Source organism: Lygodium microphyllum, unplaced genomic scaffold, assembly GCF_053477565.2.
Source record: "Lygodium microphyllum isolate KBCC unplaced genomic scaffold, Lygodium_microphyllum_v1.1.10 scaffold_31, whole genome shotgun sequence".
Classification (NCBI taxonomy): Eukaryota; Viridiplantae; Streptophyta; class Polypodiopsida; order Schizaeales; family Lygodiaceae; genus Lygodium; species Lygodium microphyllum.
This window is the reverse complement of record NW_028229514.1, coordinates 13,492,752-13,506,527: the sequence shown is the minus strand read 5'-3', so window position 1 is coordinate 13,506,527 and position 13,776 is coordinate 13,492,752. Positions and strand designations below refer to the sequence as shown.

The window sequence follows — 13,776 nt, the reverse complement described above, 5'->3', positions numbered from 1 at the left end:
GAAGGGCAAACCAAACCAAACCTCCACTCAAAATCAAAATCAAACTCAAAAGCTAAATCAATCTGGGGATTCTCAAGGAAACTCCCAGTCACAACTCAAATCTGGATGGAATGTACCTAAAAAGAATAGGTATTGTCAACATTGTCAAAAGATTGGCCATTTTGACGACGAGTGTCGATCAAAGGCACGAGGCACAGCACCAAAACCTAAGTCTTCGACCCCCGCCCCTCAGTCGGGCAACCCCCAACAGGGGAGGCAAGGTGATGGCAAGGGGCAGTTTAAAGGTCAAACTCACACTGCCACCACACAATCATCTTAGTCGACAACGTTCTCAACTCGTGAGGGCTTGTCTGACTGGTCTACAGAGGCCCATATCGTCTCCATAGAGACATCAGATGCGAGTCTCGTCCACATCTGTGAGTTGCCTCCCGACGAGGTTACTGCAAAGGCCCACTCATCACAACTGAGCACTTCAACTCCAGTTTGGATTGTGGACAGTGGAGCTACACATCACATGACTCCTATAGATGACATTTTCCGTACCCGAGCCCCTGCAGTCGGGCGGATCCGTGTAGAAAACAACTCCTCGATCAAGATTCAGGCTCAAGGTTGCGTCAGTTTTGCCACTGACAAGGGTCTGGATCTAGCTTCGCTGGACAATGTATATCATGTCCCTCAGCTTGGGGTGAACTTGTTATCTGTTCAGCAGCTTTGCCGGTTGTGGCAAGCAGTCTCTTTACAGCTGCCATAGTCGAGGTCCTTGACTCTCTGACTGGTCTAGTGATTGCTCGCGGTGAGGCACAGCCTAATGGCCTATACCACATGACACACTTTCTGACCGAGCCGAACGCTGAAGGCTCCGTGTTCCATAGCTTCCAGGCCTTAGCCACATCTCGAGAGCCTAGGCACAATGAGCGTCTTTGGCATTTTCGCTTAGGGCATCTTGGTTATGACTCACTTTATGAGTTGTCACGCCGTGAGTTGGTTGAGGGCCTTCCACACCTGAAGCTAGCTCGAGATGTCTGTAAAGCCTGTCAGCTCGGGAAGCAGCGCCATACCCATTTCTTCAGCAAGCTACACATAGAGCTGAGGAGCCTCTTTGATTGATTCACGTTGATCTTTGTGGGCCGACATCCACTACCGCTTCGAACGGTGCACTGTACTTCTTTTTGATAGTGGATGATCCTTCTCGATACATGTGGGTGTACTTCCTCAAGCATAAGTCAGATGCTTTCACATATTTTTCTGCTTGGGTACTGCTGGTTCATAACCAAACTGGTCGTCGTGTTGGATGCATGAGAAGTGATAACGGTGGTGAGTTTATCTCCCACGAGTTTTCCGAGTTTCTACAGAAGCATGGCATTTCTCGCCAGCTCACCTCTACCAACTCCCCCTCTCAGAATGGAGTCGTAGAGCGTAGGAACCGCATAGTCATGGAAATGACACGCTCTATATTGTTCGCAGCAGAGCTTCCTAAGCGCCTTTGGGTCGAGGCTGTTAACACTTCGGTGTATATCCTCAACCGGTGCCTGGCTGCGGCTCTTCCTTAAAAGAACCTGTATGAGGCATTTTTTGGCTCTCGGCCTGTTATTTCCCATTTCAGAGTCTTCGGGTGTCGTGCATACACACACATGCCTGATAACAAGATAGGTAAGCTTACCACTTCGGATCAGACACGGCCAATGGCCATGCCTCTTGATCCTACTATCCACTTGTCGAAGGATACCCTAGGACAGCCCTTCGATGCACACACCTACTTTCTGTTGTAGAAAAACTTCTTTGGTTAATTCACACTAGGCCAGATTTAGCTTACTCAGTTAGCATACTCAATCAGTATTTCACAACACCTAGGATGTCACATTGGATTGCATGTCTTCGTGTGTTGCATTATTTGCGGTGTACTTTTTCTTATGGCTTGACATATGGTTCCGGTTTATGTTTGCAGGGGTACACTGATTCTGATTGTGCAGCAGATCTTAACACCCGGCGTTCCCATGGCGGCTACCTCTTTACCTTGGGCATGGCTCCCTTTTCTTGGTCCAGCCGTAAGCAAGAGACAGTGGCGACTTCCACGGCCGAGGCTGAGTATCGGGCTCTCTTCGATGGCACCACAAAGGCCATCTATCTGAGGAGTTTACTGGCGACGCTTCATTTTCCTTGTGACTCTCCCACAGTTGTCTACTGCGACAACCCGAGTGCCATTGCCCTTGCGGGCAATCTGCTCATCACACCATGGACACGGCATGTGGAAGTCCACTTCCACTTTTCCAGAGAGCAGGTTGAGCTAGGCACTATTCGCCTAGAGTTTATGCCTTCATCAAATAATTTTCCAGATATCTTGACCAAAGCGGTCAACCGGCCGATTCTTCAGTACCTGCTACCTAGGATCGGCTTGGGTACACTCTCCCCTACTTCTTCAGCTTGAAAGAGAGAGGATACTTCCCTCTTGCTTTACCTTCCAGTTTGAGAGGGGGCGGCTCTTACTCTTGATCGTGACAGTGATGATGCTTACATTCTTTGACATTACATTCACTTATTCTTTTGTATTGTATTATGGACATTTGCAACTTTATCTGCACTATCAGGATGACCTGATTGTAAAAGGGCACTTGGACAAGTGAACACTTCCCCTGCGAGGGCACTGTCCCAGTGGCACCATTGCATAGCATATTGCATGAGCATGACATCTCGCATCTCCCTTTGTATTACCCTATGCATTGGCATTCTGTTCATGTCAACATGCATCTGTACACATTATCCCTTTTCCGTCTTTTGGAGTGGTCGACTCTAGGATCCACCATATTCGTAGCATAACACATGGCAGTTCTCCTAAAGGCAGTTTCCCTACCCTTGCTTGCTTGCTTGCTTTGCTTGTCTTGCTAAGCCCACCTTTTTTTTTTTTTTTTTGCCCCTCACATATTCAACACATGATTGGCACATACACTCACTTTTATCATCCTTAGGCACTTATCCTCGTTAGTACGAGGGATTGGCTTGCTAGTTTTGTGAATAATTTGGATTTAAAACTCTTTTTATCTTTTCCTATCTGTCACTTAATCGGCCGCTACCCCTATATTACTTACTTTTCAAAAAAAAAAAACCAAAAAAAAAAAAACAAACAAGTCCATTGTTGATTCCATCCGCCTTTGTAGGCCTTGGTAGGCCCTTGGGCAGCCGACGAGCACCCTTGGTCTGATGTCCTTACCTCTTTGGGGTGATCACTTGGGCTCCCTTGGTAAAATATCCATCGCCTTTGTAGTCTTGGAAGGCCACTGGGCAGCCAACCTGCACCTTTTGTCCGATGCCCTAGCTACTTTGGGATGGGACGCCTTGGGGTAAATCAAAATTTAGACTAGCCTACTTTTCTCGCCCTATTTTGGGCCTGAGAGGGGGTGTTGTGCTAAGAAATGCACTTAGCCACTTAAACAGCCCCAAAACATACTTATTTTAGGCTTATTTTAGCCAAAACCCTAAAACAGGAAGCAGATCGAGAAAGTTAAGTGGGAGAGGATCTAGAATCCTAATTTTCTATAAATTGGCAGCCAGCCCTCCACTCTTTTACAATCTCGTTTTTGCAGGTTTCAGGTGTTATCAGCTTGCTGTCCACACTCCGTTCGCGGAGGACATCTCAGCCCTTGCTATCCATCACTGTTTCCTACAGTCTGGCGCCTATTTCCAGCCCTCCACATGCCGATTGCTGTTGTTTCTGCTTGGCGACTGACTGCTGTTCATTTGCACTGCTGTCGTACAACCTACCACGCCAGCAAACTGCTGCGTTTGCAGGCTCCAGCTACCGCCCTGACAGTTTTCTCTCTCCTGTTTCCAGTCGCTGCAGTCTTTCTCTCTCCTGCAGGCTATCCTGCCTGCGTTTTCAGTTTTTCTCTCCTGCAGGCTCCGTTTTTAGTATTTCTCTCTTGTGCAGACTGTCCTGCCTGCGTTTTCAGTCTTTCTCTCTCCTGCAAGCTATCCTACCTGCGTTTTTGTCTTTCTCTCTCCTGCAGGTTCCGTTTTTAGTCTTTCTCTCTCCTACAGGCTGTCATGCCTGCATTTTTAGTCTTTCTCTCTCCTACAGGCTGTCCTGCCTGCATATTCAGTCTTTCTCTCTCCTGCAGGCTCCGTTTTTAGTCTTTCTCTCTCATGCAGGCTGTCCTGCTTTTTAGTCTTTCTCTCTCCTGCAAGCTCTGTTTTTAGTCTTTCTCTCTCCTGCAAGCTCTGTTTTTAGTCTTTCTCTCTCCTCACTACTATCTGCATCAGATCCAGCTTCTCACTGCTATGTTTGTTGGTGTTCGACATCCGGAGGCTGCCTTGCTATGATTCGGGATCCGTTTGGAGTACGACACACTCTCCAACTCATTATCCCTGCCCTGATCCTAGAGATACAGAAGTTCGAGGTTCAGTATTCATTCACTACAGTGTTTTTGCTGCATGAGCATCGTATTATTAGTAATCATATCATTTTATTTATTCACTGTGTTCATTGTCTCTGAGTTACTCTAATCCTAACCCTAACTGTGTTCTTTTTATCAGTCTGTGCTTTGTCATACGGTTTCTGTTTATGTTTCTGTGTTAGGGTATTTTTCTTTACAGAAAGGAGTTCTTTGTCATGGATCTCATAGTTTCTCTCTGAAGGAGAGAACTTCCTTGAGTGGAATAAATTGGATGCATATGGCAATCTTCTCCATGCTAACACAAGATGGCTCCTAAGGCATAGTTTGATGCATCGGTCTTCAAGAAAAATGGCTTGGTAGGATCTAGGTGGACTAGGATTGGGGCGGTGGTGAAAACGATCTTTAGGGTCTAGAAGGCCTTCTCGACTTCCAGCGTCCATGAGAACTTTGAGTTTCCTATGAGTGTGGTGAGTGGTATGACTATCTTTGAGTAATCCTTGATAAATATCCTGTAGAAGTTGGCAAAGCCAAGGAAACATTGGACATCGTGAACACGTGGGTGTCTACCAGTCAAGAATAGTCTCGATCTTCTTGGGATCCATGAAGATTTCTCTCAGGGAGACATTATACCCCAAGAATTCCATTTCTATCTAATAGAAAAAACACTCCTCAAGTTTTACAGATAGTCCTTTTTCTCTGAGATTTTCCAAAACTAATTTTACGTGATGCTCATGCTCCTTTGGATCTTTTGAGAATATCAAGATATCATCCAAGTATATAACTACAAAATCATCTAGATACTCTCAGAAGATATCATTCATCATATGTTGAAACACTGTAGAAGCATTGGTGAGACCGAATGGCATAACAACATACTCAAAGTGACCATACCTTGTGCGGAAGGCTGTCTTCCGTTCATCTCCTTCTCTAATCCATACAAGTGTAAGCCCCTCATAGATCGATCTTTGTGAAGATCTTGGCCTTTCCAAGAGCTCTGGTATATATCAATTCTTGATTGTTATCTTATTGAGTCCTCAATAATCCACACATTCGAAGTGACTCGTCTTTCTTCTTCACGAACAGAATTGGGGCTTCAACAGGAGACTTCGAGTGCCTAATGAACCCCTTGGCTAAGATCTCATTGATGTTCTTGCGTAGTTCAACTAGTTTATCAAGGGATAGCCTATAGAGGGACCCAAAAGGTGGTTGAGCCCTCTTATGCAATTCTATAGCACAACCATATGATCTGTATTCAAGCAAGAGATCTGCATTCTTTTTTTCAAAGACATCTCATCATTCTTGATACCGGCTTGGTAGCTTGACTGACTCATCCTTACTAGATTCTTGAGCTGGTATATGATATATCATATAGGTCAATTCTTGCCTTGTTGTGTACATAAAGGCTTTGGCTCCTAGATATACCAACTGAAACCATCCTTCCTCCTCAGATAGGGTAGTAAATAACCTGATTAAGTACTATTTACAACAATTAACAAATTCACAAAATTGAAATGCACACTTTACCATATAATCTTGGACATTGGACAACCTATTGGCCCCAACACTGGCACCCTTTCGGTATTTATTTAACTTAATTGAAGAAGAAGTTGATGTACAATGGGATTCTCCCAAACCTTTTAGTATCCCAACTTCCCTTGCTATCCAAAATGACCAGCAAGTCTTTGGCCAGTCAATTGGCCTTCAGGCGCTTTGATAGAGATAGAAAATGCCCCAAATTCGTTGATTTTTTTGCACAGCCTTGCATGGGCATTTTTGACAACTGGCAACCTTCCCAAATGGTTTTTCTAGCATTATCCATAATTAAATATTAATTTTCAGTTTATAATTATTTCAGTGTCCTGAAAAATAATCTGACTGATCAATAATTAAATTGGCTAGACAACTTCCATTCCCGAGTGTCTCTGCACCATCTTTGACCATCAGATTGGCGTTAGGTACCATTAAATGCCACTTCCCTGGTGTCACCAACTAACACTTATGGCCAAATGAATGACCTAGGCCAACAACTGGCACCAGATACCACCAAGTACCTGTGCGGCATAACTTATAGCAACTTTTGCCTTTAACATCCTGTGATTTCCTCCGGTTTCGAGCTCGTAAATTTACTCTAATCCCAGTTACACCTCACATGTGCGACATTTACTTAAACATGTGATTAAAAATTAATCCACATAGTAAGTGAGGTTTCAAAAATCCATGTCCTCATGACACCGGCTTTCCTTGATTTTTGTGACGTGTAATCTTTTGCTTAATACAATCAATTTCTAAATTGTGTTTCTTTAGCCAAGGCATCCCAAGGATGATTGGATTTGTGGGACTGGATATAACATTAAAGCATACACGAGATTTGTGATCGCCATGATTTACTATGGGTGGTCGGGTTTCCTTGGTAATATCTCCAGATGCTAGAGATCTTCCATCTATGACTTCAACTGTTGCAAGATTGGTCTTTTGGAGTACTGGAATCTGGTATCTATTCACAAAGCTATCATCAATGAAACATGCAGAGGCCTGGGAGTCGACCAGGGCTTTGAGGGAAAGGGTCTTTCTCAACAAAATCATCTGGGCTATGACACAAAAAGTTTCCATGGGTGTGGCTGGGATGGCTGGGATCAAGAGACCCTTTCTTATGTCAAGGTCCACTTGTACAATCTCATTTACAACCGGACATCCTCGTTTTCTTACTCGAGAATGGTTGCAGCAACTCTTAGGGTTCTTGCCCTCTTATTTGGGCAATTTAGGACAATGTGTCCACGATTTCCACAATATAGGCATAGATGATTCTCTCTTCATCTTTGCTTTTCTTGTGGGATCAAGGGCTAGAATTTGATATTATCTATTTGTGTCGGTTCGGGCTTGGTTTCTTCTCTGATTGGGGCTGGGTTCCATTGGCAAGGCCTTAATTCTTCTCACTTTTCTTGCTTCTTCTCGAACAATCTATTATCACACTAGATGGCTTGCATGATATAATTGTTGAGTATTTTTGGCTCAGGCATAGTAAGCATGAGGTCCTTGATGTCATCTCGAAGACACCATCTAAATTGGCTAATAAAATAATCCTCATACTAAGTGAGATCACAAATTAATTGCCTAAATTCAGATGCATAAGCAAAGGTAGAGGGGTTACCTTGTCATAGCTTCCAAATTTTTGTTTCTGCTACTCGACCACTGTCTACATCTCCAAATGTGGAAGTGAGCTCGCAAAGAAGTGCCTCATAGTTATGAAGTATTTGCATATTCTTTTCCAAGATTGGGGCGAACCATGATAAAGCTTGACCACAAACTCTTGTTAGGGATTGATAAACACAGAATCATCTGATCACTTCCTCTATTGTTCTACAAGTCTTGGATCCAATCTTGCATCTCTTGAAGCGCAAGGCCTAGATGCATAGGAGGATGTTCTATTTGAAGTTGCACTTGTCGTTCATTTAAGTCTTGATTTTGTTGTTGGAGATCTTGAAGGGAGACTACGATTATTTCAAGGGTTGCCTCCATGGTGCTCAGTAGGGCTAGAAAGTAGTCTTGCCAAACTGTTATGGAAGCACTAGACTATGCTTGAGAGACTAGACTAGATACAAGATTTATTACAAGAATTTTGATTACAAGGTAATCCCACGTAGGGACACAAGATACAATGATAACTTAACAAGATACGGAAAATCCCACAACCTAGGATCGTAGGTATAGACAACAAGACTCGATAGGATATGAAGGATCCCACAACTTGGAACTATAGGTCTGAATACAAGATATCAAAATTACAAGATCTCTCTCAATAGAGATAAACAAGACACAAGACTATACTAGACAAGATCTCGTACTACAAGATTACAAGGTGACAAGACAACAGGAGTACAGTGAAAGACAAGACAAGACTAGATACCAAGATACAAGATATCAGAATTACAAGATCTCTCTCAACGGAGATGAACAAGACACAAGACTGTACTAGACAAGATCTCGTATTACAAGATTACAAGGTGACAAGACAATAGGAGTACAATGAAAGACAAGACAAGACTAGATACCATGACTAGACAAAAACTAGAACTGGAACTCGAAGTTACTTACTTGGAGGTCTTGACTCCTTGAGCTCCCAAGACTAGCCCCCTCCTTTTATAGGTTGGAGGGCAACTAAGGATCTTCTAGAATATTCCATAATGGCATCATCGATGATGCAAGCGATGACATGGCATATCTTCCAAGAGGTTCTATGATGACATGGCAAGGCTGGGTTTGCGTGGTTGGCTCGAGGATGTCCTGTTAAGGGTGCGTTCGCATGGGGTGTGGATTCATATGGTATAAGCAAGAATTAATCCATGCACTTGATCATGGCATATCTGTGACAAGATCTCACACCCCAAAGCAATCAATAAGATTACTCCATCACTCAAATGTGAGGAAAAGTTGATGTAATCGAGATTGGAACTCAAAAAGCAACACCTGCATTACCTGAACATTGGTTGTGGCGTTGCCGGCTCTCCATTGACGAATGTGATCAGGGTGAGCCAATTGAGAATGCAGCATAGGCTCTAGACCAATGATGAGCTCCCAAAGACCTTGAGATTTAAGCACTTGTTGCATGACGTTCAACCAAGTGATGAAATCCAACCCATTAAAATGAATCTTATCCATGAAGGCATTCTTGGTCATAACAACAGGAGTGGTAGTACCATAGGATAGGAAAGGTGGAAAGGGTGGATAGGCTGGGGATGGAGCACCCTTGGAAATTAATCCCGCAGTGTCCACCATGCATACGTGAAGTATGCACAATGGATCCAAAATGGGAATGGACTAACTAGGCATGGACATGGTGACCGCACAAATAGCCCATGGAGAAGAAATAGGGACGCATGGAGCAAAGGATGAAAATCCCTACATTGGAGTGACCCATGGAGTATATGACAATGCACCATAAGCAAAGGATGAAAATCCTTGTGTCTAAGAGGTCGATAGATAAGGAGGCAGGGTATCTCAGGGAAATGAGGGGGATATCCACCATCACTGTCGTCCTATAGTAAAAGGACATGTTCATGTGCAGAAATATGAAAGGCACAATGTTAAAGGGTGGTATTCCCCCTAATGATATATCACAGTGCAAAGTGGCATTCATCTAAGGATAGGTACCATGGGGGTATAGAGAAAGAGAAGGAACTAGGAGCAGAGATGGGAGATCCAACTCCCAATGTGCTAGATGCAGAAGTGAAGTGTAATCCTAAAGTACCAAATGCAAAAGAAAGAGATTTAGGAGATATCAATGGTAGAGGAGGGAAGTGTGAAGTGCCAACTCCTTGCTCAAAGGAAACAAAAGATACAATTCCGAATATACCTATAGATGTATATTTGTGTCTAGAGCCTCCTCGATTCAAATTGACATACTAAAAATTATATAGAGCCCGCATACCAAAAGGAGAAACAATGGAGGGTTATGATTCATATGACTCAAAGGGGTTATATGAACCTAACACTAGGCCTGGTTGAGATGAAGAAGATGGTTTGCCAATCGTCTCAAATGCCATATGTCCTACTCCTCTCTCTCCAAAGAGGAATCCCACAGTCCATGACCAACAGCACAGCAGCCATAGACTGAAAACCCACGTGTAGAATGGCTGGAGATCAGGTCACCCAACTATGTAGGGGGCTGTGGACAGCAAGGGCACCATCCCAAGAAGCTCCACAAACTAACGTATCATCCTGGTATGGCTGTACAGTATGGGTGATGAGAGGATTGAATGAGAGCTAGTTGGAATGAAGGATTCGGGATGCACAAATACAAGGTTATAGAGGATTCAAGGGGGTACATTTGTCCTACTATCAAAAAAAAGCCATTTATTTTTTATTTTTGCAAAATTTCTTTTTGGGGCTTCTTTTAGGAGACTAAATTAAGGTTAATGCACCATAATTATGACCGAGTGCAAACCCTAGTATTGGTGGCTCAACATCTTGGCACCTTAGTTGACTTCAGCTCCTCCTCCACCTCCAACATGGTTTGAAAGGGGGTTGCTTTTCTCATATGATACGTTTAGGTTTTGGCTTGTCTTCGACATCGACATCGCTTTCAGTTTGTACCCATGCATTCATTCTCACATTGTAAATGGTCACTTGGGCAACTGAGCAATTCCCCTACGAGGTCATTGTCCAAGAAACCCTACCTCATGAGCATGCCCCTTATTATATTCCTTTTGCATCATAGCATTGTGTTTCGTAATTTAGGCGCTTGGGCATATGAAACCTTGCATTTGTGGCCATCTTTCCATCCAAAAACTCATACATTGTGTAGCATGTTCCCTTTTACCTCATCAAGTGGAGAATTGTGGCCTTCCTTGCTCACCCCAAATCTCAAACAACTACCCCACTCTTTGTAGCATATTTTCATTAGCAACAACGTTCATAGTGATCTTGTATTGTAGTTTCATTTTTGTATGAGCTAATGGGCCAAGTCAAACATTCAAAAAAGAGAAAATAAAATAAAAGCTAAGATGCATAACAGAGTTGGCATTGCCTTTGCAATCATGGAAAGGCCCTTGGGCACTCCATTGTGGCACTCTTGGTTCGATGTCTTGGTTTCACTATGTTGGACATTTTGGGCACTCAAAAGAAGATATTCACCACACGTGCAATCCTAGTAAAACCCCGGGCAGTACTTTGTGGCAACTGTGGTCGAATGCCTTGGGACTGTTTGGGGTCCCACGTCTTAGGTTGGGGTACAAAGTCTGCTTTTCCTCCCCCTTAAAACCTGTTTTGGCCTATTGAGCTATCTCAGAATTAACCCAAAAGATAATCTCATATTATTGGTAAGTTCCTTCACCTCTCTTATGGCTCCAAAAAGAAATCCTCATGAAATTGAATCGATCACAAAACTTCAGAATATTCTATAAAAGAGATTGTGGGGATTGCCACATTCATGATGAATCCCAGTTTACTTTTGTCTTCATATCACTCACTTAGAATGATTCATCTCTTTGGTCTCATGTTCCACACCAGCCCTCCATCTCTCCTTGCCATCATCTTATTGCTGCCACGCCTCTCCTCTCCTACATTTGGATTCCAGTGTTGGCACCCTATGGGTTTGGGTCAAACGCCAGCCCCTCCTATTGTCTTCATTGTCCTCACATCTGCCTTGCATCCTCCACAGCCATCTGTACGCACCATCAATTGTCAACAGAGAGCTGCATTTTGGCTCCTGCTGCCATATCCATCATCCATAGCTGCATGGCTCTGCCGGTCCATGTCAAAGGCATTACTGCATTCTGCTACTGCCTGGCATCTTTTCAGCCTCAGCAACCCTTTTTCTAGTAGGAATTGCTGCATTTTGGCTCTCTTACTGCCTTCATAGATGCCTTGCATCTCTTACTCATCATCCAGCATTGAGCATAGTTGGTTTGCTGCACCATTATGCATCAAAGTATGTCACACTCTCCTTCATCCCCAATCCGCCCCCACAAGAAACTGTAGCTGTCAGACAGCCCTTGTATCACACCTAGCGCACTCAGTCTGCTCATCTCAGTGTTCATCATCTTTCTTTCTTAGTTTGCATTCTTTCCTGAGTTCATTTGTTAGTCATGTCCGTACACTCTTTGTGTTTTCTCTGCAAACCCTAGCATATCCTCACACTTCACTACCTTGCAGTTCAGTAATCTCTTCTGAGTAGGCATTGCAGAGAGAAAAGAGGCTGCTACGTGGAATGGAGATGGAACATTGGACTGCTGCAACTCATCTGTTTTGATCTGGATAATTGTACACATCCTCCCAAGAAATTCACGGTCTCACTCTTGAAGCTTTCAAGGCCACCCTAAAGTAGTTGATGCTGAACTCTCGACCGCATCTCTGTTGATAGTGGAAACTCTTTTGAATGGTGTAGTATATGTTGAAAATTGCACGGAGTACATAACTCGAGGAGACATATCACCGACATTCAATTCCCATGACTCTGGCGCTAGGTCTTGCCTGTACAAGAATCTCTGTACCTGTTTGAAATGCTGGACTGTTTATGCAGAGCAATGAATGGAGCTAACACATATGTACATATACAGAAGAGATGACATGTAGATGCACCGCACAAGAGAATGCATAAAACTTAAATGCATTAGATGGATCATTTAATTTGGCAAAACTATCCAATGCGTATTGATCGCGCATACAATTATGTTGCTGTGCATACAATTATATGTGGCAGGAAACCAATTCAAAGTAAGAAGAGAGATTCTACAGACAAGTCAGGGTGCTGAAGGCAAGTAGCTTGCGCCAAAAACCAGGCCAATTCGTTGAGAAAAGGGCGTTGTGAATCAGAATGTTGTTCTCTGTGGAGACGCACGACCTCCTTCACAATCTCACGAAGGATCCCAGGTTCCATAACTAACCTGAGTAACCTCTCTCTCTCTCTCTCTCTCTCTCTCTCTCTCTCTCTCTCTCTCTCAGAGCCCTTCTCTTGGAGATCGTGATCTTCTGTTCGTATCAGAAAACCAGGAAGGTGGTGAATGCATGCAAACACATGAAAGCCCTGATTTGACACCTCAAAGTCGTGCATCTTTAACATCTAATTCAGCCATAAGGGCCTCCAGCAAATGTACATACAATGATCATTGATATCTTCTACTATATATGACAATGATAAAAGCATGTTAGAAGGGCAAATCGCAATTTATGATTGCGTACCATAGAGTAAACGTATTTGACTTTTTGACAAACAATTATGATATTTTAATACATTGTACACCAACAATTAATACACAAGCTAATACCCTTGAGGTTGTGATATACTAGCAATTATTAACACACAAGCTCATACAATTGAGGTTGTGAATTCAAGTAAGTGCATCATTTGGTTGGAACTTCGACACTAATGTTCACATGGTATGTTTGTATAAGTTTGTGCTCTTGCCCACTAAAGTGCTTGATTGGTCCTCCTTGGTGATTTGGTAGAGTCATAAAAGGAAGAACTTAAAATTTTCCATATACAAGCATGAGCTCTCTATTCATTTTCACATTTCTTATAGGTAGGGTTTTTGGGGTGGGTAGCCTCAACCCTTGGCCTCTCTCTAAGTCCACTTACAATGCCCATACTAGGCATTCATAGCTTACCCATGAGATATTGACATGTATGCATATGATTTTTCTATTTAGCCTACAAAATATTATACATGTTGCGAATATTTTAGATTAACTCTTAAATGCAATGGACTAGTCTCAATGAAAAACAAATAGAGATAGAAATAAGAGGCATACAGACCTTAAATGTCCCCGAAAATTATCTTGTTATTTTCTAAACCCCTGCTTATGGTAGCTACTTTTGTGGAGACTTATGAAAGTGTTGCTTAACTCTTGGCACCCCTAGCAAACTTACTTCACACTTTTGACTCCAACAATC

General features: G+C 43.1%; 1 protein-coding gene across 3 annotated transcripts in view; it reads right to left on the bottom strand.

The window, feature by feature from the left end:
• LOC148009330 (uncharacterized) overlaps positions 1–12,955 on the bottom strand; it is a 115,300-nt gene extending 102,345 nt beyond the window's left edge. For 2 of the 3 annotated variants that reach the window (XM_087673577.1, XM_087673581.1), the window contains exon 1: positions 12,623–12,955. In XM_087673577.1, coding sequence (XP_087529703.1) covers positions 12,623–12,945 — 323 coding nt within the window. In that variant the 5' untranslated portion in view covers positions 12,946–12,955. Of the gene's footprint in view, positions 1–12,618 lie in introns of all 3 variants that reach the window. The other variant, XM_087673578.1, reaches the window with a different exon arrangement.
• Positions 12,956–13,776: the final 821 nt, after the last annotated feature.